At 41.6% G+C, this 27,230-nt stretch overlaps 1 protein-coding gene across 5 annotated transcripts; it reads left to right on the forward strand.

Annotated features, from left to right (window-relative positions):
* The first annotated feature begins 540 nt into the window (after positions 1 to 540).
* On the forward strand, positions 541 to 27,230 carry ikbkg (inhibitor of nuclear factor kappa B kinase regulatory subunit gamma). Of its 5 annotated transcripts, XM_004573466.3 has the most exons (17): positions 541 to 678; positions 893 to 939; positions 1,487 to 1,627; positions 8,640 to 8,914; positions 9,356 to 9,430; positions 9,547 to 9,648; positions 10,092 to 10,277; positions 11,149 to 11,210; positions 11,439 to 11,486; positions 13,947 to 14,049; positions 14,165 to 14,280; positions 14,384 to 14,536; positions 15,147 to 15,219; positions 15,336 to 15,470; positions 16,624 to 16,760; positions 16,916 to 16,992; positions 25,993 to 27,230. In XM_004573466.3, exons 3-17 carry the CDS (start codon positions 1,489 to 1,491, stop codon positions 26,175 to 26,177), a joined length of 1,866 nt encoding a protein of 621 aa, XP_004573523.1. In that variant the 5' UTR covers positions 541 to 678; positions 893 to 939; positions 1,487 to 1,488; the 3' UTR covers positions 26,178 to 27,230. The 5 variants fall into 5 exon arrangements, with proteins under 5 accessions (XP_004573523.1, XP_004573522.1, XP_004573524.1 ...); XM_004573465.2 differs by having other exon boundaries at positions 577 to 939; XM_004573467.2 differs by lacking the exon at positions 11,439 to 11,486 and having other exon boundaries at positions 578 to 939.

The following is a 27,230-nucleotide window of genomic DNA, read 5'->3' on the forward strand; positions in this document are numbered from 1 at the left end:
AGCTGTGTATCTGTGTAATTTAGGCATGAAATCAGCAAAATCTGTAAAACTGGTCATTTAAGCTATGAGCATGTTAGCTCTTTTAAAGCTTTAAGCCAATGAGTGATAGTGATTGCAGGCTGGTGCCACAACAGTACAGTACATTTAACACTTGAGTTGATTGATTTTATTGGTCTGAGACTTAGGTGGTGCAGAGCAGCACCTCATTGCGAGACTGACACAGAAAACTGCGTGACTGACCTGACACATTCAATTTTAGCATGCAAGCCAATAAATCAATTATAAAAAGGATAATGAATTACTCTAAATTACTCTAAATTACTCCATGTCATGATGGTTCCTGTCAGATAAAATGCTGACATTTTGTAAAATAAACCACATTTTTGTTTTAGTTAACAGCCCAGTTTATGTTAATGTTTTAGATATAATGGGCAATCCGTTTCAGTTAAAATGGGTCACCATTTGAATTGAGTTTCAGAAGATATTCTATTAATTCTAATAAATAATGGGATGTGAAACGTTTCAAACTAGCAAGACTTAGGGGTTAGCCTGAGAGACTCAGCTCAGGGTGAAAATTTTCCTCTCATTTCCTGCGCGAACAACACTCGCTTCAGCTTTAACAGATAGCTCAGCCCATGTCAAACACGTTCAGTCCGTTGGAATAATATTACAAACCAGGTACAATATCTTTCTGAAGACAGACAGCTCGTTAATGTAGTTCTAGTTTAATGTCAGTCAACAAGTGCCTAAGTTTACTTTGTTGTCTTTTTGGTTTGTTATCCTAGCTAGCTCATTAGCTAAGTCGCTAGCTGTTTAGCGCCAGCTCCCAGCTCCCCGATGCTGGTTTAATTGCGTTAAATACCCTTACTAACAGTTTGTATGTGACTGACAGCTGTGTTGTCTGATACTCTACGCGACCGGAGTGAAAAAGAAGATTGGGTAAGTGAAGTTTCACATAGTAATGCAGCTACATTACCTGCCAGATGGGCTTAGAATTAGTACGGGAGTCATGTTTGACCCTGTTTGTTTAGTTGGGGAGAAAATAAGATGTTTATAACGTTACCTATAACACAGCTGGGGCGATCTGGTGCTTTTGGCTAAAATTGACGACTGGCGTTTATACTTTAATTAATCTACATTTGTGTCGAGTCCATTGCCTCGGTAATGCGGATGACGTAATGTTTTCCTCCATTCCTGTACGTGAGCTCAAAAATCACTTACATTTTATCTTTGACTCGTGAAGTCTATCATCAGGTCAGATACCCATTTCACACACATGCTGGACTTGGATTTAGACGTTGTATTAAAGTGAAAATGAAAGTTTACAGCCTGGGCCGCCTAAAGGGCGCTGAGGCCTGGTCTGCCATGTGTCATGTGATGAAGAATGCCATGGAGGTCATCGGCATATTGATGTTCAACATTAATAACGGTTTAGTTAAACAAGAAATGTGCTTATATGTGATGTAATGTTGATGTGTTTCTGCAGTGATGGTGCAGCCACAACCCGATGGCCCCATGCAGTGGGAGATGTCCGGAGAAGAGAGTGGAGGGACCCTGAGGGTCCCACCAGAGCTTGCAGCCAATGAAGTGGTGACCAGATTGTTGAGTGACAACCAGCAGCTTAGAGGTAAGCGTGTTCAGACTAAAAAAAGGTCTCTTAAAAGAATATCGCTGCACTGAGTGATGAGCTCAAACAGCAGATGCAGAAAGAAAGAAAGAAAGAAAGAAAGAAAGAAAGAAAGAAAGAAAGAAGAAAATCTTGTCCTTTAAAAGTCATTTTAGAAGCATATTTGTGTGGTTCATTATTTTAAAGCATTTATCTACATTAACTCTTCGATTCAGTGGTCACTGGGATATACAAACTGTATGCAGAGATAACACATACTTTCAAAGGTTACAGACAAGCTTTTTTTCCCCCTAGAAGTTCTGTTTCTATAAGCATCTTGGCTCTTAAAGTGTCACATCTCATTCTTACAATGTCTCTGGTGTTAGTCACATTTGTATGGTAAGGTGAAGACCCTACAGCATAATAGAGGGAAAACCCCAAAGAGCAGACAATCCCCTATGAGCAAGTATCTGATGATGTTGGTGAGGCAGAACTATCATTTAACAGGAAAAGACGTCCGATTTGTACATTTGTTAAAAACCTCAATCTATTTTCAGATTTCCTAGTGTAATGAAATCTATAGATGTGTACGGAGATATTAATGGCTGAAAAATAGAAAGTTCATGAGTTACAGATATACTTGTGCCGCTGTAGATGGAAATATCTGTGGGAACGCTTTCTCTCTAACTACAGGTCATTTACACACTTGTATACTCAATTCCAGGTCTCAGTTTGCAAGCACATGTTACTTAAGATACAAATTCCTTTATTCACATTTACAAATTAGTAAGCATTTATGGAGACCTAATGATGCATGCAATGAAGTTGAACAATTCTTCACACCTGTTTGCAAGTGTTTTGACTACAACAGATGCCTCACAAAGCAGCAGGATCCCCCTTTACCTACACCACAAATACAGACAGAAAAACATAAGCTAGATCAGCAGAAACATGGAGGCGTTGATTCAATGAGAGCATCCTCCTGCTCTCTTGATATTTTACATGGATCTTTGTTTAAAAATGTCTTTCAGTCTATCGGTCACTGTGTGCTTACAATTATCAATACCTCACTGATTTCCGGTCAGGTCCCTGTTTATTGTAAGAATGCTGTTATTCACCCACTGTTAAAAAAAAACCTAAGCTTGACGCTACAGACCAATTTCAAAATTACCGTTCATTGCTAAGATTTTAGAAAAGGTTGTGGCTAAGCAGCTTATAGCTGTTCTAGATGAATACAGCATTCTGGATGAATTCCAATCTGGCTTTCGTAGATCTCACTCTACTGAAACTACACTTCTTAGAGTCTCCAACGACATTTTGATGAGATGTGATGCAGGAGAATGCTCCGTTTTGTTGATGTTGGACCTGACCTCTGCCTTTGATACTGTGGACCATCATATTCTGCTAGATAGGCTGAGACACTGGCTGGGTATATCAGGGGCTCCTCTTCAGCACTTACTGAGCACTTTTAAGGACATTTCGTATCACTGCTATGCAGATGATATTCAGTTATATATCTCCTTTAAGCCCCATGATGTTTCCAAGCTACAGATTTTGCATAGGTGCATAGACTCCATTAGAGGTTGGATGGCTGGAAACTTTCTTCAACTAAATGAGGAGAAGACTGAAGTCCTTGTTTATGCTCCTAAAACATTTGTTCCTAGTGTTATGGAAAACTTGGGTCCACTTGCTACATTTGCCAAACCTTCTACCAGGAACCTTGGTGTTACTATTGACTCAGCTCTGACTTTGGACACTCATTTTAAAGCTCTGGTCCGCTCCTGTTTTTATCACTTGAGAAACATTGCTAAGCTGAGTCCCATTGTATCGCGCTCCGAATTAGAAATTGTCATTCATGCATTTGTTTAATCTCGTTTGGATTATTGTAATTCTTTGTTTACTTGTTTATGTAAAGCCTCTTTGGAGCATCTGCAAGTTGTTCAGAACGCTGCTGCAAAGCTTCTGACCAAGTCCTCCAACTACTCCCATGTCACACCCCTGCTGATTCAGCTGCACTGGCTCCCTCTTAAATTCAGAATCCACTTTAAGGTTTTGACCTTGACTTTCAGGGCTCTGCATGGACAAGCACTAACATATATAAGTGAACTTTTACATCCATACATTCCCAGCAGGTCCCTGAGGTCACGTGACCAGGGCTTGCTGGTTGTCCAAAACACAAGGCTGAAAACAAAAGGTGACAAAGCTTTTGTAACTGTGGCCCCCAGACTGTGGAACTCTCTCCCTTTGAGCCTGAGATCTGTGGACTCAGTGGTCGCTTTTAAAAAAACAGCTAAAAACTCATCTTTTTAAACCTGCTTTTGGTTGATTTTTATTTTTATGTTTTAGCTTATGTGAAGCACTTTGAGATTTTTATCTTGAAAGGTGCTATATAAGTAAAATTTTACTTTACTTTACACACCTTGTGAGTCACAGCACTTTAACTGTGTCCAGTATATAGTATGGTATGCTCGGTATGCTTTCTCTCTCAAGATAAGTGCACAAAAAAATACTTTATTAATGTAAATAATGTGGTGTGTTTACTGAGTACACATTACTGTTTCAAAGGAACATTTAAACAAAGTATTTTCAGTCATTCACTGTTGAGTTTATAGAGTGTAAAGAGGAAGCTTTCTATATTCAGTTATACAGCAAACTATCTGAAGTTAACTAGCATTAGTTGGCGTTAACCTTTATATGCTGCAGCTCATGTAAATTAATTCAACTGAGAAATGTTTTTACTGCTAATAAAGTTGAACATTTATTTTGTCAACATTTGTATAATGGTAAACATGACTAATAGACACAGTAGCGTAACAGGAAGGCGAGGAAAGAGTCAGCAAACTGAGTCTGTGTCATTATTTAAACTCTATGCTAGGGCTGCTCAATTAATCGAATTTTAATCACGATTACGATCTGGGCTTTCACAGATCATTAAAAATGACTGAGCTGATTATTAGCACCTCCCTCGTGCTTTACTCTCGCGCTGCTCCGTGCGGCAAATCGAGCGCACCTCTCTGCATTTCGAACACACGTCACAACAATTAAGAGGACCCGAGGGAAGCTCGGAAAGCTAAGCAGAAGTTATTTGGAGAGGAGAGTGACTGCTAGTGATGTGCAATACCACGGATTTCCTTTCCGATCCGATACCAAGTACTTTTCAGGGTGATATCGACGATACTGATCCGATACCGATACTTTATACAAAAAAACGTATTTTATTTATTGTATCTCAAATTATAGCGTCATAATGATTACAGGTCATCAGATTACTTGTTCTTATCACTTAATAATGCATAGTTCATCATATGGAAATAAAAAAAACTGAAGTTGTGCGCTATTTGAACATGTTGCCTGCCTGCAGCACTAAAGGACTCTGTGAGAGACGTGTGTCTCGCCCTAGCAGCACCTGTCCCTCTCCTCCTCTTCAGTTCGTCTCAACATACGCTACTCATATTCTGTGATATGATTTACTCTGAGGTGTTTGACAAGGTTAGTGATGTTGCCACAACCAAACATGCCAACCCTCCCGATTTTTCCGGGAGAATCCCGGAGCCACCATTCTCCCGAATTTCCACCTGGACAACAAAATTGAAAAACCATATCGCAGAATTCATAGCGCGGCCGAGCCAATTCCAGTTTCCAACAATGGCGGCAGCTACTTAGTTTTAATATTACTCTTATTTCTCTTTCTGGGTCGCAAAAACCCCCCAACTTTTAACATGTTTTCAGGTGAGAATGTACCTGTGTAAACTTCAATTATCTGAGCCGATCGACACATCGTCTTCAAACCCCCGCAGGCTTTCACTACTCGGGTTAAACATGATATATAAGTCACTTTGATAACTTAAAAATGTTATTGTTTGGGTTTTACAGTGTTTTGTTTGTTCGTGAGTAAATCGGTTTGGCTGAGATTAAAGTTATTAGATTAGATTAAATTAAATTTAACTTTATTAATCCCTCAGGTGGGTTCCTCCGGGGTTTTCACACAGCTGAATAAACACCAAACAGAAAACTAATTAAAGAAAGTGTGAGACGGTCGAGAGTTTACGCCAGCGCCTGGTTATATTTTAGATAGCAAGGAGCAGACGGCTGAGTTTCACTCCACCGAGGGAACTCATGACGTACTACCCGGCTTTCTTTAGACCGTGAAGGGCGGGTCCTCAGGTGGAAGCAGCCTCTGAATTTGGACACCCCCGCTGTTTCGGTGACATTTAACGTATTTTATCCGATAAATAAACTCTGTAAAATGTGCCCTTTTGATTGTCTCCCTAATTCTGAGGTCTCAAGGTTGGGAAAGTATAGCCACAACACCTCACTCTTGGAGCACTTTTTTGCCACATGTATCGCAAACCATGTCTCAGCTGTTTGTGGAGGTAAAATATGTCCGCACAATTAGGCTCAGCCATTGTTGTGAGTGCGCGCGCCAAGGGGCTGCGAGCCATTTATACAGCCGTATTTCGCACATGACTATGAAAGGCGGAAGAGGAAGTGGTTCCTTTGAATGTAGAGAATCCGAATGTTATAGTTTCTTTCCACTGTGTTGCTGTTAGTGATAAACTACAAATTAACCCTAAATGACTAAAAATATCGATATTTTAATGTGAGAATCGATTCTAGAACATAAATGACTGGTATCGGAGGAATCGATATTTCAGGATCGATCCGCACATCACTAGTGATTGCCGTTGGTTGAAAAGAGAGGTAAAAAAAACTTCAGTGGTGTGGAAACATTATGGGTTCGCAGAGTCAGACGTGGATCAAGTAGACATAGTGTGTAAACTTTGCTACGGTGTTGTAGCTGCACCACAGAGCAACACTGCAAAGTTCTCTAAACATAGATGTTTACATTTTTCATTTATTTCTTATATTGCAAACATTTGCACTGTTATCAGTATTTGCACACTATTTTATATTATTTTTTAAAGTCATTATTCAATACATTGTTATTGTTAACCCTTTAAAGCCGGTCAGAGTGGCACGCTCCGTTTTGCATAACTATTTTTAAATCCCTGTAGAACCATAACTGCGTAAGCTAGCGCAATAATTTTTTTGCATATGAAACCGGAGTTGTTGTACTTACATCTTATGCCATCAGCTGGTCCTCGGTCACGGTTTCCCTCCACATAAAGCTTTGCAAAAATTGCATAAAAGGGCTTGCAGGAACAAAAACATAATATTCCAGAAACACGCTTTGCCGATCCGATCAGCTGTTCGTTACACTTCCCACATTGAAAAAGACGTCAACGCGAACTATTGCATGTCCGCCATTTCCTGCCCGAAACCGGAAGTGACGTAATTTTCGCGGAAAATGTCGTTTTTTACTTGTAGGCCTTAAAAGCCTACAAGTAAAAAAAACTACAGTTTCTGGAATGCTTAGAACTCGAATTGCACTGCTGGAAATAGTTTATTTTGATGCACATGCTGTTTTCTTTGCGAATTTGCATCACAGGATTGTTTTTTGTTTTTCCTGCCGTGTATAAAAATTGCTGTATCTCCAAAATAAAACTATGAAGACACTCAAAATAAATTTCCTGTTGTTGTAAACTAATTTTTGCAAATTTTTTGTATTTAAAGTTTTGATGGATAAACCTCTTTAATTTCTCCAATTAGAAATATATGTAAAAAAAATGTTTGTAGTTTTTTGCACTTTTTTGCAATTAATGTAGTTACTATGGACTTAATGCATACATATTATTAAAATATGGGCTATAACAGTTGTATTGATGTATAGCAACTTGAAATGCTCCCAAAAATGGCACTACAACATGTAAAAAAATAATATAAGCTCTGGCGGACTTGGTTCTATGGTAGGTCTTAAAGGGTTAAATAAATATCGTCAAATAATCGAGATCTCAATTTCAGTGAAAATAATCGTGATTATCATTTTTGCCATAATCGAGCAGCCCTACTCTATGCTCATGTTGACATCAGCTATTGTTGTTAGTCAGTTAGGAAAGGGTGTCATAAAAATAAAAGTCATATCTGAGTGCATTTCCAAGAACTGAGCAAGAGTTTGTAAAAGTATAATTAGATTTGATGTGTCAGTGGAACAGTTTTTCAGTTAAGCAAATTATATTTATTAACATTAATTCAAGGAAACCATCAGCAAACTAATTCAGTTACTCAGTAATATCATTAACACGCAGTCGTGTGAAAAGCATAATTTTCACACACCGAAAGTACACCCTTACAGCAGGTGTGACCATTTCTAAAAAAAATTTAAGGTTGCTGGTTTTCAGGTGCATGTTAACACAGGAGTGTCCTATCAAATTTACCCCAAGGTCAGTGCATGCAATGCTAAGGGAGATTACAAAACCCTGAAAGCTACTTCTCAGACTCCACCGGCTTCAATTAGCATGTTTAAATTCATGGATTGACAATTAGAAAAGGACTAAAGGAGTATGGCTGTACTGGAATGGTTCCCAGGAGAAAACTTCCTCTCGCTTAAAAAAAAGATGGGAGCATAGCTTAGCTTTGCAAAGTTGCCTCTGAACAAATCACAGGAACTCTGAAACAATGTCTTTGGATAGATGAGAGCAAAGTGGAGATTGTGTTTGGTTATAATGCACAGTGGCACATTTGGTGAAAGTATTATAGAGTCAAAGCTGAGGCTCTCTATCTGACAGCTAAAGCTTAGCGTAAAGTGGGGTCATGCAACAATGGGACAGTGATCTCAACCACATCGCCAAATCTACACTAAAAAACCTCAGAAGAATCAAAGCGTTGCAGTGGCCGAAAGTCCAGACATCAGCCTGCCTGAAATGATGTGTTAGGACTACAAGAGAGCTGTGCTTAAACAAGTGTACAACTAAGTGAAGTGGAGCAAAGAGGAATCAGTGAAATATCCTCCACAATCGTGTGAGAGACTGATAGTCAGGTACAGGTATTTCTGCAAGCTACTGAATCACAGTTTCACAGATTTGTCTTTTACAGGACTTTGCAGAGCCTGTGAAATGATTCTTTTTCACATGACTGTATTTAGTATATATTAGTCTCCCCCATCTCCTTTTACCACCTCATTCTGTTCCCACAGAGGCGCTGCGGCGGAGCAACCTGGCCTTGCGTCAGCGCTGTGAGGAGATGGAGGGATGGCAACGAAGGACAAAAGAGGAACGAGAGTTTCTCAGCTGTCGCTTCCAAGAAGCAAGGTCCCTGGTGGAGAGGCTGGCCCAGGAGAACCACTCCTTACAGAGCATGGTGAACGGACCTGGCTCCTCCAACACCTCGTCTAATCACTGCTGCAGCTCCAGCCAGACTGAAAACCCGCAGCTACGGACAGCCAGGAATGGACCAGTGGACGGACCACAGGTTGGCTAGCTGGAAATTGATAATTATTAGTCATGTTTCCATTTACCTACTTTCAAATTTACAAAGGCAAGCAGACATGCACCAAATCTGTGTGTCCTGTAGATGTATATAAGGCAATCCTTACTCACACGGGTCTTTGTGTGGCCCCTCAGTACAGAAACAAACTGTTTAGCTCATCCCCCCCTTTAAGCTAGCTTTCTTTTGATTGGCTGTTCCTCAGTAACGAAATGCTTGGGTAATAGGTGGGTGGGATTTTTTTGTATAATAGCCAGAGATTAACATATTAGGGATATCTGCTCATATGACAACATACAGAGCAAAGATTTTAAAAAAGGTCTTCTTTTTTTTAAATTTTTTAATCCTGTTTAATACGAGCCTCCATATATATATCATGGGAAAGGTGAGAAATGGACTTTTAATCTTTTCCATTATGTCTCTCAGACTCTAGATCAGCGAGAAAAGAAGAGAGTCGAAGATACAGAGCAATGCACACAGACATCACCGCCTCGCAGCCTGGTAAGATGTTTGTGTGTGTGTTTGTGGGTCATGTTCATGTGCTGTCATGGTCAGTCAAACTCTGTTTTTTTTTTCTGCTCATATTTTTCATCTAATCAGTGTGTCTGTGTGTCTAGGATAACACAAGTGTGCATAGCTCATTGAGTTACGCACAATCCTCTCCCCCCATATCATTTTCAGATGAACTGGGAGATATAATGGGCAATGACAATAGCCAGGTGAGCCCGGTCACTCCCATCCTAATTCTACCAGTCAGATCTCTAACGCTGCACCTGCAGCCCTCACACATCCAGTTTGAGCTTTCCTCACCTAATCTACAAACAGTGGCTGAGGTCAAAAATTGTAACTAATAGAAAATGTGACTAAAATGACATTGGCAGCAACTGAAGTGTGTTGGACTGTGTTTTACATTCAGCAGCATAAATTTTGAGGTCAAACGTGGGGGTTTTTTGGACAACACTCAAATAAAATTTGGAAAAGACAGTAACACAGTTTATCCCAATCACAACCTCTCCTTTTCTCCTTATCCACATGGTGTTGGATGTTTCGGTGTAGTTTCAGTGCTGAAGCCCACAACGAACACGATCCATTTTTCTCATTCTTCTCTGTATGTTCATCTATTTAACCCATCTCTATGCCACTTCCATGTTTTTCTCTGGAGCCTGTGGAAGGTGCAAACGAGTTCCTGCAGCTGCTGAAGAGCCACAAAGAGAAACTGGAGGAAGGGATGCGAGAGCTGAGAAGGAAAAATGAGGAGCTAGAGAAGCAGAGGGACGAGGGAGAGAAAGAGAAGGAGCGAATGCTTCACTGCATAGACCAGCTCCGGGGTAAACTGGCCCAGGCACAGGTAACGTTGATATCCAGGCACATAAAAGTCTTTCAGATGAGTCACTATGGTAAGGTAGTAATGTAGATGATCCTGGCAGCGTAAAGGGAACATTTACTAGCAAAACAATGTGTGAATGTTCTGTTTCTGTCGCATAACTTTCCAGATTTGTATAGCATGAACTGCCACTTGGCCTTGAATGTAACACCGAGATGCTACTGTAGATAATATAGAAGTTAGTTGGCATGTTAAGGTAAAAGTTAATATGAAATCACAAATACAATAATAAGTAAAATCGGTAAAAATATTAATAATATAAATACCAAATAATAGCAATGATTTATCGGTAATGTTACTGTACCGTGTAGCTAAATGTGCTGACCTCTATCATTTCGCTCACGGATGCTGCTGCATGTAATCATATTTGAAATATGATTGAGGTGTTTCAGGTTTTGGATTGGTAGTCAGACAAATCAGCTTCATGGTAAACAAAAACTAATCACATCAAAAATAATAAAATAATTTTGAGTGGCCTTCCTAAAGCCATGACAGAACAACACTGTTTAGGTTACGTTGAAGATTCATGTCTCAGTTCCACCTGGTGGCTTTCAGCCTCCTTGTGTGTTCTTAGCATAAATGTTAAATAGCAATTAGCACTACAGTTAATAATAACATTTGAAAACATGAATAAAGAAGATTTAAAAAATGATAAAAATGTTATCAGAAGAAATCTCCTCACAAAGTAATGGCTTGTTTTCCTCTGTTGCATTTTGCGTGTCACTGGTAGATGTGACCTTTCACTGCTTGCAAATTACAAAAGAGATAACGTGATGATAAACACAATCTGTTTTGTCGTCTGTGACGTGGAAAAACTTGTATGACTGTTTTACAGACGAACAATGTTACTGAGGAGGTTGTCCAGCAGCGCTCTGAGGCACAGCACTCGTCCGACTGGTATGAAGCATTTTCACTTAAGCGCACTGTTGGAAACTAACAGCACTAACTTTACTTTCTGCTAAACCTTTAACACAGTTCTGTTTAATGATACAGAATATCTGCAGAGAATTGCTCTCTTTTGGAAAATGACACCAGCATGCTTTTTGATTGCTTAAAACAACAAAAGCCTCACTTTTGAGATGCTGTCTTCCTTCTCCTTCCTCTCTTTCTGTTCCTTTTTTCCAGCTCTAGCCTGGCTAAGCTCACAGAGCAACTTCAGGCCACACAGGGCAGGTGAGCCCGCAGTTCTGTGTGGCTTTGTCTTTCTCACTGTTTGCACGTCTGCTTCCTGCTCTGCTGTCTTCTCCATCACTGCAGGAGGTCTACCTGTGTGTCTCTTATTCTGAAAAAAGCCTGTTTTCCTTGTTTGTTTGTTTGTTTTAGGAAATGTATTTGTTCTTATTTCATTTATTTTATTAGAGCTGCCAAACTTCAGCTCACAGACCAATAACACAATAATGTTGTAACACAACAGCAATGATTTGTCCAGTGTCATCTAGTATTTTATCTCATTCATGATTAGGGATGGGTATCGAAAACCGGTTCTTGTTGAGAACCGGTTCCCACTGTTTCAATTCCTTGGAATCGTTTGCCACTTTTATAAACGATTCCCTTATCGATTCCAGTCGCCCCGAATGACGTCATCACGTTGAGTAGCGTCTTTTACCCAGTAGGAAACACGGCGCCTGAGCGGCACAAACGCTCAAAAGTTTGGTTACACTTTATGAGAAAGGATGACAACAGGGCAACGTGCAATACTTGCAAAGTAGAGATTTCATCAAAGGGAGGAAACACTACGAACATGCAAAAGCATTTGCTCAAAAAACACGCGATTGCGTTCAAATAAAGTCGTGTTTTTGATCCGCTCCGGACTAGCGAAGCTCAACCCAGCAGCAGCGGTAGCGTTTCCACGTCCTCTCCCGTTAATACTGCAGGTAACTAATCAATTAGCATTGCACATTATGTTAGCGCGATTTACCTTATTACAAAACCTGCTATTACTGTGCGTTGCATTTAGATAACCATGATGAGAGAGACAGAGTCTGGCTGGCTCAGATGCTGGCAGTTCTCATTGCAGTCTACCGGTAGCGTCTCCTTTCAGGCCAGGATAGACGAATGTCACCGAGCAGTGTCTAAGTTTGTGGTCAAAGACTTGCACCCATTTGCCACAGCAGATGCCCCCGATTTCACTTTGGTAAGTGAATGTGTTTAATTGTAGGCAGGACATTACTGGATATTCTTGTGTAATTGCTACAGAATAATTTATGTTAAACTTTGTTATTGCTACAGGAGAATATTTATTTTATTATTTTACATATACATTTTTTTTTCCTGGGGACCCTGTGACACCCCATTGAAGAGCCGTAGGCTGTGGATCTCTTAAGATCTCACTGTTGGGTTTGTAAGGCCATGTTACTCCTAAATTTCTATCTTGTTCAAAGAGAAGATATAAAACACAGTTCTAAGCTAATCGACTTTAGTGTTCTCCTTTTTAAAAAAAAAGAATCGATAAGAGAATCGATAAGGAATCGAATCGTTAAACAGAATCGAAAATGGAATCGGAATCGTTAAAATCTTATCAATACCCATCCCTATTCATGATTTCCAAAAGTTATTAAAAGACATCCTATAGGGCTGCACGATTAATCGTTAGAAAATCGCGATCTCGATTCATACTTATGTGCGATCTCATTTCCAAATGACAACGATTTAAAAAAAAAAAAAGACGACGATTGTACCGCATTTTGATCTGCAGGAAAACAAGCGCTCACTCTTCCTGCTCAACAAATGGCAAGGGCGGAGCCTTATACCACGTGATACAGAAGCTGTGCCATGTGATGCTAAAATTAGCAGGGAAAAAACAACGGAGAGCACGTCAGGGATGAGGAGAAAGTGACAGGAGAAAATCCATCCCGGTCAACCACCCAAACATCAATAACAGGAACCTTATACAACGCTTCACGTCGAACTCCCGCAGGCACAAAGAAATTACGGAGGCTATCACTTATCACCTGACCAAAGATATGGCTCCCATCAACACTGTGCAAAACGAGGGATTTAGGAAAATGATCAACACCCTAGACAAACGCTACACAGTGCCGTCCTGCAACTATTTTTCTATTGTTGCACTACCTGCTCTATACACGCAGTGTCGAGCAACGGTGGAGACGGAATTACAAGCAGTACAACATTTTGCGGCAACAACAAAATGTGAGACATTTATTGTTTTTATGTTTATTTGTTGTTTTTATGTTCAATCTCAACTGTTACGAAGTTGATGTGCAGTTAATAAGTGCAATAAATATTTATACTGGAAAAGAAAATCGTGAGAGAATCGTGATCTCAATTCTAAGCCAAAAAATCGGGATTCTCATTTTATGCAAAATTGTGCAGCCCTAACATCCTATAAATGTTTAATCCAGTAATGTACAAGTACAATATTTAGATTTTCTTACTACTTTAAATTAATTTATTTTTATGTCAAATCAACCGGTCTTTCAAATTGTGCTTTTATAGAAAAGATCAGCTCTTTGCATCTAATATATAATGATATGCAGTATATTGTATATACATGCTGTCTGTTTGTATTAGACAGTAATTTAAAAAGGGCATTCCTATATTTATTTATTTATTTATTTATTTTTCAATATTTGTCACTGTCACTGCCTGTTACAAGTGATTTTTATTTTGTAGGTATCGGGAGCTGGAGGAGAAGCTTGATTACCTGCAGAAGAGCTCAGCTCAGAGGGACAGAACTGAAGCCCTGCTCAAACAGAAGGACAAGGACTGTGCCCAGGTATCACATGTGACTAGCTGTCATTTTTACTCTGAAAGCATAAAAAAATCTTCTACCTCCTATACTTTTAATTCTAGCAAGCGGAGTGCAAAAAAGCTTGTTTGTGTTTTTGTAGCTGGCCAAGGACTGCGAGGCCCTGAAAGCTCAGGCAACTTCCCTGCTAGGAGAACTACAGGAAAGACAAAGCTGGTTGGACAAAAGTGAGCATGAACGCGTACTCCTGGAAGACAAGTAAGTTGTTACATCACCTGCAATAGATCCATACACAGAATTATGTCTTAGTTCACCCTTTAGGTGTGCTCATGTGTTTTGTTTTGTTTTTGCCTGTGTGCAGATTAAGCAGTAAAATAAAGGCCCTGCAGGTGGCAGAGCGGGAGCTTGAACAGCAGAAGAAACAGCATCATGTAGCCATGGACAAGCTGCTGCTGCAAACCCAGAGCTTGGAGCAGGCCCTGAAGTCAGAGAGACATGTTGTCACTGAGGAGAAGTGAGTCCAAGACGCGTACAGATAGAAGAAGCCAACATGATTCATATGTTTCTGCACTGTTGTGCTATTTAGAAAGATGTATTTGAACGGAGGAACATGCATTAAAAAAATGTAGAAGCTTTTAACTGCTCCCTTATTTAACAAGGGGCCACCAGAGTGAACGGATATGTATGTTTGATTTGGCACAGTTTTTACATCGGATGCCCTTCCTGACACAAGCCTCCCATTTTATCCGAGCTTAGGACTTAAGGGTACACTAGCTTGTGATGACCCTGAATAATTACTTTACTATTTAATCTTTTGTGCAAAAAAGTGGTTCTATATTAGAATCGGAATCAGAACCTTTATTGTCATTGTCACAGGTACAACGAAATTAAGAATGTTCCCCGATCATTGCATTACACTATTGATGCATTACACTGGTAATTATACACAATTATAACCTAATGGGTTTTAACCCAAATTGTGGTCAAAGTCATATGTGAACTGTGATAGATCACTAGCCAGACAGACTGATTGGTAATAGCTCTGTGTTGTTAACAGTCTCTTTGGTCATTCCTCCTTTTGGTTTATTGAACGTTTACCAATATATTGCACTTTATTTCCTCAGGAAAAAACTGACACAGCTACAGCATGCATACACGTGTCTCTTTAGAGACTATGATTCTAAACTGAAGAATGAGGTAAAAATAAAAACCCAACCAAACACACATTAAATTAAAAAAGGTTTTTACACTCATTAGTTTTGGAATACCTTGGGGGTCAAGTCCAAACATGAATCTGTGTTTATGCATTCCAGGGTGGAGATCTGTGCTGCCGACTGGAGGAGGCTGAGCGAGCGCTGGCCCTGAAGCAGGACCTGATTGATAAACTGAAGGAAGAGGTGGAGCAACAGAAAGGCTCCCTGGAAACAATTCCTGTCCTTACTGCACAGGTATTCCTTCTTAGCTGTTGAGCTGACTTATAAAGTGGTCACTTGACAGGTCTGGTAGATGACAGTGACTATGGACACATATTGACAGTTGAAGTAAACAGCGGACTGACAGTCTACAGATGAACAGCGGCCAATGTAGCTAAGTTTATGCATAGAATGCAATTTGCAGTCTACTGACATCTAGTGGTGAGATTTTACACACTGTAACTTTAAATAAATAAAAAATGATTGCATTACTTTTTGAAAATTTCTATAAATTGGGAGATATTAGAGATATGATTTCTTTAGTCCACGATAGTGGTGTAGTGAATCTCATTGTCACGACCCAAGTGGGATGTAATCAATGTGGAGCAAAAATGCTCAAATGCTAATCGCAGCATCTTGAATCTGACACAAAGACTGTTTGAGAGCCACCGGTGCAACTTAGCTCTTGTCTAGAAATTCTGTCCATAAAAATTATGAATATAAATGGTGTTGAGGACAGTCGTGGTGGAGACCAACTCTGCTGGGATTGTGTTCAGCTCATTGCCTGAAATGTGGATGAAACTCTCACTGCGGGTGCACAGGGACCAAATGACCTTCTTCCGTATCTTTCAATGGAAAAATGCCCTCTCCACACGCACAAAGTACATGTAGAATAAATGCACACTTGAATATCTGTGAGAGGGTAAGGGGCTCGTTCAGCATTCCACAACCAGAACTAAAGCCACATTGTTCCCTCTGAATCCTAAATTCGACTAATGGATGGACTTTCCTAACCCCTGGTATAGACATTTTCAGGAATGCTGAGTAGTGTAACACATAGGTTCCATAGGCCTGGCCACTAGATGCTCTCCCTTGAGTGCCCTCCACATTATCCCAGCCAAGGTGAACTGGTCCCTCAGATTCTTTCCTCTCATTGGAGTCCTTTGAATCACTCTGGAAAATCTAAAGTGCTAATAATTGTTTCAAACCACCACAAACTAAGGTGACTTCAGCAGCTGGCCTGGAAAGAGTAGAGAGAACCTCAGTATTCTTATAATGATGACAGCACACATTTGAACTTCAGTCTTCATCAGCCACGCCGACATTTTAACATGTATGTAATGCCAGTTTATTGAAATGAACCCAAATTACTGCATGAAAAATGACCTCACATGTCTCTCTCACCCAGGCTGAGATCTACAAGGCAGATTTCCTTGCTGAGCGAGAAGCCAGAGAGAAGTTAAACCAGAAAAAGGAGGAGCTGCAGGAGCAGCTGAATCAGGCCTTGGCTGAGAATGAGAGGCTTAAACAGGAAGCTACCGCACGGTAAAAACCAAGACATTGCAAATTATAATAATTATTTGTGTCATCAGATTGGGTATGTGGATGTGTTTATGCTTCATTATGTGTGTTTCATCTGCATGTACAGTTAATAAGATGAGATTTAACATAGAACTTTTCAATGCTCCCTTCTGTTTCAGTGCACGTATGGAACAAATGAAGATGAGACACCTGGATGACTTCTCTGCACGGCCCACACTCATCCCCCCCCCACAAGGTACAGAATCATGATAGTTTTATTCTCATGAAGCTCTACTTTCACTACTGAAATAGAGAAAATTTCATGCTGTGTGTTTTTTGGAATTTATTTTCTTTTTTAATTTATTCACATATAGGGCTGCAATTAAAAACTATTAATTTGTTAAAGTTTTTAACAATTATTTTATTCATTAGTAGATTCAATGTTTTGTTCATAAGATTCAAAGAAATAGTAACGCTCTTTGGAAGTGCCCGTATCTTATGACGATGTCTGTTGAATGTCTAGTTTTGCTTGACCACCGTCAGTTTCCTTTTATGCAGTCACTAAAGAGCATGTGCTATTGGTTTGAAATCAGGTCACTGACTTGACCATTGAAGAATATATCCCATTTCTTTGCCTTCAGAAACGTTCGGGTTGCTTTTCCAGTATGGTTTGGGTCATTCTCCATTTGTACATTGAAACGTTATCTGATCAGTTTTGTGGCATTAGGCTGAATTAAAGCAGAGTGTAAATTATTATACACTTTAGAACTCATTTTGCTGGCCATGAAATGCTTGTCAGTCCAACTAATTATGAGCCTCTTAAAATGGAGGATTATGTAAAAAAATGTTTGTAAATCCTAAACATGTATTGTAATACTTTTTTTTTTAGGTCTGCACTTCAATTGCATCTTGATTATTTGATTGAAATCCACTGTGGTGGTGTACAGAGGATAAATGGCTAAAATGTGTCATTGTCCAAAACCATTTGGATCTAACTACATACAGTGGGGCAAAAAAGTATTTAGTCAGCCACCGACTGTGCAAGTTCCCCCACCTAAAATGATGACAGAGGTCAGTAATTTGCACCAGAGGTACACTTCAACTGTGAGAGACAGAATGTGAAAAAAAAAATCCATGAATCCACATGGTAGGATTTGTAAAGAATTTATTCGTAAATCAGGGTGGAAAATAAGTATTTGGTCAATAAGAAAAATACAACTCAATACTTTGTAACATAACCTTTGTTGGCAATAACAGAGGTCAAACGTTTACTATAGGTCTTTACCAGGTTTGCACACACAGTAGCTGGTATTTTGGCCCATTCCTCCATGCAGATCTTCTCGAGAGCAGTGATGCTTTGGGGCTGTCGCCGAGCAACACGGACTTTCAACTCCCGCCACAGATTTTCTATGGGGTTGAGGTCTGGAGACTGGCTAGGCCACTCCAGGACTTTCAAATGCTTCTTACGGAGCCACTCCTTTGTTGCCCGGGCGGTGTGTTTTGGATCATTGTCATGTTGGAAGACCCAGCCTCGTTTCATCTTCAAAGTTCTCACTGATGGAAGGAGGTTTTGGCTCAAAATCTCACGATACATGGCCCCATTCATTCTGTCCTTAACACGGATCAGTCGTCCTGTCCCCTTGGCAGAAAAACAGCCCCATAGCATGATGTTTCCACCCCCATGCTTCACAGTAGGTATGGTGTTCTTGGGATGCAACTCAGTATTCTTCTCAGTATAGGGTGGCTGTAGCTCAGGTGGCAGAGCAGGTCAGCCACTAATCAGAAGGTCGGTGGTTCGATCCCAGGCTGCACCCTGGCTGCATTCCAAATATCCTTGGGCAAGATACTAACCCCATGTTTGCCTACTGGTGGTGGTCAGAGGGCCCGGTGGCGCCTGTGTCCGGCAGCCTCGCCTCTGTCAGTGCGCCCCAGGGCAGCTGTGGCTACAATGTAGCTTGCTATCGCCAGTGTGTGAATGTGTGTGTGAATGGGTGAATGACTGAATGTAGTGTAAAGCGCTTTGGGGTCCTATGGACTAGAAAAGCGCTATACAAATGCAGGCCATTTACCAGGCCATTTCTTCCTCCAAACACGACGAGTTGAGTTTATACCAAAAAGTTCTACTTTGGTTTCATCTGACCACATGACATTCTCCCAATCCTCTGCTGTATCATCCATGTGCTCTCTGGCAAACTTCAGACGGGCCTGGACATGCACTGTCTTCAGCAGCGGAACACGTCTGGCACTGCGGGATTTGATTCCCTGCCGTTGTAGTGTGTTACTGATAGTGACCTTTGTTACTTTGGTCCCAGCTCTCTGCAGGTCATTCACCAGGTCCCCCCGTGTGGTTCTGGGATCTTTGCTCACCGTTCTCATGATCATTTTGACCCCACGGGATGAGATCTTGCGTGGAGCCCCAGATCGAGGGAGATTATCAGTGGTCTTGTATGTCTTCCATTTTCTGATGATTGCTCCCACAGTTGATTTTTTCACACCAAGCTGCTTGCCTATTGTAGATTCACTCTTCCCAGTCTGGTGCAGGTCTACAATACTTTTCCTGGTGTCCTTCGAAAGCTCTTTGGTCTTGGCCATGGCGGAGTTTGGAGTCTGACTGTTTGCGGCTGTGGACAGGTGTCTTTTATACAGATGATGAGTTCAAACAGGTACCATTCATACAGGTAATGAGTGGGGGACAGAAAAGCTTCTTACAGAGGACGTTACAGGTCTGTGAGAGCCAGAGATTTTCCTTGTTTGAGGTGACCAAATACTTATTTTCCACCCTAATTTACGAATAAATTCTTTACAAATCCTACCATGTGAATTCATGGATTTTTTTTTCACATTCTGTCTCTCACAGTTGAAGTGTACCTCTGGTGCAAATTACTGACCTCTGTCATCATTTTAAGTGGGGGAACTTGCACAATCGGTGGCTGACTAAATACTTTTTTGCCCCACTGTATATGTTGTAAATAAATGCAACAGTGAAAAAGGAAAATACTTTTCAAATTAGCGATCCTACTTTTTTGCCTAAATATTAGCACGGGTATTTGTGGATGTTATTCTTACAGTGTACTTTTAATAGTAATTATATAATAATAATAACTTTATTTATAAAGTGCTTTCAAACAAAGTGCCGTACAACTATTTGAAACTAAAAAGATAAATAAAAGTGATACATAGTAGGGCTGCACAATTTTGCATAAAATGAGAATCCCGATTTTTTTGGCTTAGAATTGAGATCACGATTCTCTCACGATTTTCTTTTCCAGTATAAATATTTATTGCACTTATTAACTGCACATCAACTTCGTAACAGTTGAGATTGAACATAAAAACAACAAATAAACATAAAAACAATAAATGTCTCACAAAATGTTGTACTGCTTGTAATTCCGTCTCCACCGTTGCTCGACACTGCGTGTATAGAGCAGGTAGTGCAACAATAGAAAAATAGTTGCGGGACGGCACTGTGTAGCGTTTGTTTAGGATGTTGATAATTTTCCTAAGTCCCTCGTTTTGAACAGTGTTGATGGGAGCCATATCTTTGGTCAGGTGATAAGTGATAGCTTCCGTAATTTCTTTGTGCCTGCTGGAGTTCGACGGGTATGGGGAGGCGCTGTATAAGGTTCCTGATATTGATCAGAATCAGAATCAGAATCAGAATGGGGTTTATTGCCAAATGTTGAGCAGGTTTACAACATTAGGAAATTGCTGCGGTGCTTCAGTGCAAACATAGTGTCATAAATAGCACTTAAATAGACATGGAAAAAATTAAAAGTAGGGATAAGAATTAAAAGTGCTAAGTGGAAAGATATGTGCATGAGATATACATGAGATATATACATGAGAATAAGAATTAAGAGTGCTACGTTGAAAGATATATACATGAGTGCAGGTGGTGATCAGTGCCAAACATGGAATGATGCAGTGACACAGCGTAGGGTCATGTGTTAGTGGCGGGTACAGTCATATGGTTATTGTTCATGTGTCCAACAGCAGAGGGGAAGAAACTGTTCTTATGGCGAGAGGTTCTGGTGCGAATGGACCGGAGCCTCCTGCCTGAGGGGAGCAGGTCAAACAGACTGTGTCCAGGGTGAGAAGGGTCAGCTGAGATCCGAGCTGCACGCCGCAATGTCCTGGAGGTGTACAGGTCCTGCAAAGATGGGAGTCTGCAGCCAATCACCTTCTCAGCAGAGCGCACAACACGCTGCAGTCTCTGTTTGTCCCTGATAGTGGCTCCAGCGTACCACACGGTGATGGAGGAGGTGAGGATGGACTCGATGATTGCAGTGTAGAACTGCATCATCGTCCGTGTTGGCAGGTTGAATTTCTTCAGCTGCCTCAGGAAGTACATCCTCTGCTGGGCTTTCTTGATGACGGAGGTGATGGTGGGCTCCCACTTCAGGTCCTGGGTGATGGTGGTACCCAGGAAGCGGAATGAGTCCACAGAGGTGATGGGGGTGTCAGTCAGGATGATGGGGGAGAGTGGGGCTGTGTGCTTCCTGAAGTCCACAATAATCTCCACTGTCTTCTGGGCATTCAGCACCAGGTTGTTGTGGCTGCACCAGGACACCAGACGTTCAACCTCCCTCCTGTAGGCAGACTCGTCCCCGTCCGAGATGAGTCCAATAACGGTGGTGTCATCTGCAAACTTGATTAGCTTGACAGACTGGTGGGTGGAGGTGCAGCAGTTGGTGTACAGGGAGAAGAGCAGAGGAGAAAGAACACAGCCCTGAGGGGAGCCGGTGCTGATGGTCCGGGAGTCCGAGACATTCTTTCCCAGCCTCACATGCTGCTTCCTGTCCGTCAGGAAGTCAGTGATCCACCGGCAGATGGGATCAGGCACATTCATCTGGGAAAGCTTGTCTCGGAGATGGTCTGGAAGGATGGTGTTGAAGGCAGAGCTGAAGTCCACAAACAGGATCCTGGCGTAGGTTCCTGGGGAGTCCAGATGCTGCAGGATGAAGTGTAGGGCCATGTTGATGGCGTCGTCTACAGACCTGTTGGCTCTATATGCAAACTGCAGGGGGTCCAGGAGGGGGGCCGTGAGGGTCCTGAGATGGGAGAGAACTAGGCGCTCAAAAGACTTCATGACCACAGATGTCAGAGCCACGGGTCTGTAGTCATTTAGTCCAGTGATCCTAGGTTTCTTGGGGACAGGGATTATGGTGGAGGACTTGAAGCAGGCAGGCACATGACATGCCTGCAGTGAGGAGTTGAAAATGCCAGAAAACACTGGGGCCAGCTCGTTTGCACAGTGTCTGAGGGTGGCAGGAGACACACCGTCTGGGCCGGGAGCTTTCCGAGCATTCAGGTTCTTAAACTGCTTCCTCACATCTGCTTCATGAATATGAAGAGTTGTGGTGGGAGGAGGTGGTGTGAAATCCTCTTTTGTGTGGGGTGAGGAGGGGGGTGTTGTAGGTGAACGGTTTGAAGGTGGTGATGGCTCTATGGAGGGGGGAGAGGTGGGGGAATTAGTGTCCAAAGTGTCTCTATTGTTGGGGCCGTTGGAGGTGTGAAGGCTGCCTGATGGCTCGTCAAAACGGCAGTAGAAGTCGTTAAGGGTGTTGGCTAAGAGCAAGTTATCAGTGGAGTGGGGGGTTTTAGGCTTGTAGTTTGTGATATTCCTAAAACCTTTCCACACAGAGGCCGAGTCATTCTCTGAGATCTGCTGCTGCATCTTCTCAGAGTGCTGATGTTTAGCAATGTCCACTTCTTTAGTGAACCTGTACTTGGCCTCTCTGTAGCAGTCCCTGTCTCCGCTTCTGAACGCCTTTCTCTTTTCCAGCCACAGCTTTTTGAGTTTAGGAGTAAACCAGGGTTTGTCATTGTTATAACTCACCCTGGTGCGTGATGGCACAATGCTGTCCTCACAGAAGTGGATATAGGAGGTGACAGTGTCCGTAAACTCGTCCAAGCTGTTAGAAGCAGCCTTCAATGTGTCCCAGTCTGTGGTCTCCAAACACGTGCGAAGCTCCTCCACAGCCTCGTTGCTCCACAGTTTTTTAGTCCTCACGACAGGTTTGGAGAGCTTCAGCCTCTGTCTGTACGCGGGGATTAGGTGGATCATGACGTGGTCAGAAAGTCCGAGTGAAGCGCGGGGCACCGCGCGATAGGGGGATCAGCGGGGCGCTGATCGTGCTGTAACAGTGGTCTAATGTCCTCTCCTCTCTGGTCGGGCATTTAATATACTGCTTATATTTTGGAAGCTCATGGCTCAGATTGGCTTTGTTAAAGTCCCCAAGAGCAATGATGAGAGAGTCCGGGAATGTCCGCTCCGTGTGGAGAATCTGCTCCGCGAGTGCGCACTGAGCTGCCTGCGCATCTGCGTCTGGCGGGATGTAAACAGCGGCCAGGATGAATGAAGCAAACTCCCGCGGAGAATAAAACGGTTTGCTGTTTGATGTTTGATGTTTGGGTGGTTGACCGGGACAGATTTTCTCCAGTCACTTTCTTGGCCTTTACAGCTTCGTCATCTCTCACATGCTCTCCGTTGTTTTTTCCCTGCCAGCTGACTTCTGTATCACGTGGTATAAGCCTCCGCCCTTGTCATTTGTTGAGCAGGAAGAGTGAGCGCGTGTTTTCATGCAGCTTATGTCCCGGATCAAAATGCGTACAATCTTCATCTTTTTTTTTCTTTTTCTTTTTTCTTTTAAATCGTTGTCATTTCGAAATTAGATGGCACATAAGTATGAATTGAGATCGCGATTTTCTAACGATTAATTGTGCAGCCCTAATACATAGCAATACAAGTAAAAAACATAATACAAGTTAAAAACAGTAAGAATTTACAAACTATTTTTGCTATTAACTGTTTTGCTTTTCTTAGGCTACGTCCACACTGGTGGAAAAATGTCGAGGAAAAGCACCAAGTTTTTTTAAATGGACTAACAATGAGGTGGAGTTGTGCTCCGAGTAACACAAAAGTACAAAGTTGCAAAAGCGAGTGAGAATTAAAGAATTTGAAGAAAAGCTATCTGAAGCATGTACAAACTGATATTAATCTTTAATAGGGCTGTCAAAATTGAGAGCAAACAAAACAACTGCTGTATAATGCCCTCCGCTATCTTTAATTGGTCACATGACTGCATCATATAACTAACATGTGTCATTGCTTTTAAAAGTCTCCGTTTTCGCTGTCCACACTGCGACGCGAAAGCACCATCTTCAAATGTATGCATTTTCGAGAGCGTTTTGAAAACGCTGCGCTTTCTTTCGGGGAAAATGCTGTCTCGGTGTGGACGGGAGGCCAAAACGGAGAGAAAACAATGCATTTTCGTTTGAAAACGATTCATGGATCCATCCATTAGTGTGGATGTAGCCTTAATTCAAAATCGTGTGAAAGTCTTTACTGCATACTGCTACTGGCTGAGTACCTGCTTGCATGTGTCAACTTGATTAATGGAGCTGATTACAACTGGCTATATTACTGTCAGTGCAAAAGCCTCTTCCCAACAAGTATTGATTTAATCAGTCAGAACATAATGAGAGAGGGAGAGAGATGACATTGTACTAATTTGACAGCTGTTTGCGGTTTACTCACAGGTATAGAAAAGGTGATGAAGCAGCAAGTGCAAAATACCGCTCAGCTCTTGTTGTTAAATTCCTTCATGTTATGGTAGCCTTCCTTCTGGACACTGGTGCACTGCTGCTTACACGTGGCGAGTTGGCAGTTCGTCTTGTAATCGGAAGGTTGCCGGTTCGAGCCCCGGCTCGGACAGTCGTTGTGTCCTTGGGCAAGACACTTTACCCTACCGCCTACTGGTGATAGCCAGAGGAGCCGATGGCGCGATATGGCAGCCTTGCTGCAGAAGCGATATGGCAGCCTCGCTGCAGAAGCGATATGGTAGCGTCGCTTCTGTCAGTCTGCCCCAGGGCAGCTGTGGCTACAACTAGGGATGCACCGATACCGGTATCGGGTATCGGCCTCGATACCACATTTTCTAAAGTACTCGTATTCGTTAAAAGTCCCCCGATACCGAGGACCGATACCACGGTCTGAGACCTGTCTATGTTTGAGCGGCATGTAAGGGGTTAATCACAGGCGCCGAGTGCCCGCCCCCAGGCCCCGGCTGCAGTTCAGAGCTGGGAGAAAGCGAGGCGAGACATATCAGCTGTGTGGAACTATTTCAAAGTGAACGAAGACGCGACGCGGACTGCAAATTGTGCTCAGCGAAATTGTCCAGAGGAGGCTCTAAAGGTAGCGCATTTAACACAAGCAATTTAATCAAGCACCTAAAATCCCAACACAACAACGAGTACAAAGAGTTTACCCACGCTTATTAGCACAGAGGAGCATAGCTGATGCTATAGCAGTGGGACGGAAAATAGTTGGGCATTTTAAACATTCCGCCCTAGCCTACTCCCGCCTCGAGGACATTCAGGGACAGCTCAACCAGCCAATAAAGAGACTGCAGCAGGACGTACAGACGCACTGGAACAGCACGTATTACATGCTCCAGTCCCTGATTGAGCAAAAGCGAGTGCTGGGCGTGTATGTGTCCGAGCACGAACTCCCTGACTATCTCGCTCACCAATGGGCTCTTATGGAGACGACTGTTGCCATCCTCGCCCCCTTTGAGGAACTAACTAAAAAAGTGAGCAGCTACGACGGACTAGCCTCTGATGTCATCCCAGCTGTGACTGTGCTAGTGACACTTCTAAACAGAGAAACAGACAAACAAATTTAAAATTAAATTTTGTTTTTTTTATAATTATTTATTCTGTAATATGTTGCATACAACATTAAATAAATGTTCTTAATTCCAAACTAGTCCCTTGTTTGTTTGTTTGTTTTTTGTTAAATTATAGGACTAAAGCTGTTACCTGCAAATTTAAATCATGTTTTTATTAAGTACTCGGTATCGGCGAGTACTGAAATGCAAGTACTCGTACTCGTTTCCAAAAAAGTGGTATCGGTGCATCCCTAGCTACAACTGTAGCTTGCCTCCACCAGTGTGTGAATGTGAGAGTGAATGAATAGTGGAATTGTAAAGCGCTTTTCAGGGCCCTCAAAGCGCTGTATAAATGCAATCCATTATTATTATTATTATTATTATTATTGTTATTATTACCAGAGAAACAACAGAACTATACTGAATTAAAATCGTCCTGTTGATAACAATAGACAGTCTAGTTTTTCAAGTCAAGATCAGTGTATACGTACTTGAGTAAATCTACCTTTAACCACCACCATGTACTGAGGAAATGTAAAACGTGGTTTCTCTTTTAAAGGTTTTCTTTCTCTCGGCCTTAGGTGTGTTCCCCCCTTTCAACACGGTGCCCCCTGCTCCCTCATTCCGTACTCCGGGATTGGGACCAGTCGGTGATCAAGGTCCAGTCGGAACTGAGGAGCTGCCGGATTTATGTTGTCCTAAGTGCCAGTACCTGGCTCCAGATATGGACACACTGCAGATACATGTAATGGACTGTATACAGTAACATAATCATTATTGCCCTGCACACCATGACAACAACATACATAGATATGCAGTATGTATAGTCTGTTTAGATTCAGTGTGTCTTCTCCCATTTCTGGGTGCCCGCTGGAAAAACATGTTTGGATAGTTGCACCTTACTCTCGCTTTCTCTCTCAAACAAATACACATCCACAAACCTGAACACAAATTCTGGATCTTTCTGTTGAACAGTTCAGTATGCTGGAATTGAGACAGTTCATGCCAAGGCAATCTGATGACAGTTTGAACAAGTGAAAGAAAAGCAAGAAAATCAGCATGATATTTCCCTGTAGCTCTAGTGTGGATCCAGTCTCTGCTGTAGTTTTTCCCTTTCCACAATCATTATAATCATTTCTGTTCTTATGTTTCCCCTCTTACCTTTTCCTATGCTTACTTTCCTCTGAGACAGCACTTTGATGCACATTTTTTTCAGTATTTTTTAGATTCAGTGATTAGATTCACATGATCCTCTATCCCCCATTTCCTTGCTTCTTTGCTTCAATGCTGTAGTGATGACAGAGGAGCACACTACATGCTGTGAAGTAAATATGTATACTTGTAATTCCATCAGTCCAAAAGATCAGTAATTATTAGACCTAAGGTGATGATAAGTTTAGAAGAAAAAAAAGAAGTGACAATCCAGATGTTATACACATGATCATGTGAATAACATATTGAGCTTAAAAAAAAAATCAGATATGTTATGGTTGTAAACGTAGCTGTCTGCATTACCTCAGAACATGTATTATGATGTATTAGAGATGGATTTACTCTTGTTGGAGGAAAAAAGTAACCATTCTCTGTGTTCTGTGCCTGTGTACATGACTGACTGCACCTCATGCTAAACCCAGTCCTTAACCCAACAGCCCTTTTGTGACCCTTCTATTGTCTTAGCTTTACCTGTTGCACCTATTTATCTATCTGAATGTAAGATTTCTTCACAGTTTGTGTGGATTTTAACTAAGTATAGAAACATTTGTGGAAAAAATGCATCAAACTGTTGGAGATTCACAAAATAAATCAGTTATTCATTTGA

Source organism: Maylandia zebra, linkage group LG20 (genome assembly GCF_041146795.1).
Source record: "Maylandia zebra isolate NMK-2024a linkage group LG20, Mzebra_GT3a, whole genome shotgun sequence".
In the NCBI taxonomy this organism is placed as follows: Eukaryota; Metazoa; Chordata; class Actinopteri; order Cichliformes; family Cichlidae; genus Maylandia; species Maylandia zebra.

What these genes read in the sequence shown, in the direction of transcription:
- ikbkg (XM_004573466.3), top strand. Translation starts at nt 1,489, where the DNA reads ATGGTGCAGCCACAACCCGATGGCCCCATGCAGTGGGAGATGTCCGGA. An exon ending in CTTCAGGCCACACAGGGCAG is followed by an intron (nt 11,487 to 13,946) that starts GTGAGCCCGCAG and finishes TTTATTTTGTAG; the next exon opens with GTATCGGGAGCTGGAGGAGA. An exon ending in ACTCATCCCCCCCCCACAAG is followed by an intron (nt 16,993 to 25,992) that starts GTACAGAATCAT and finishes TCTCGGCCTTAG; the next exon opens with GTGTGTTCCCCCCTTTCAAC.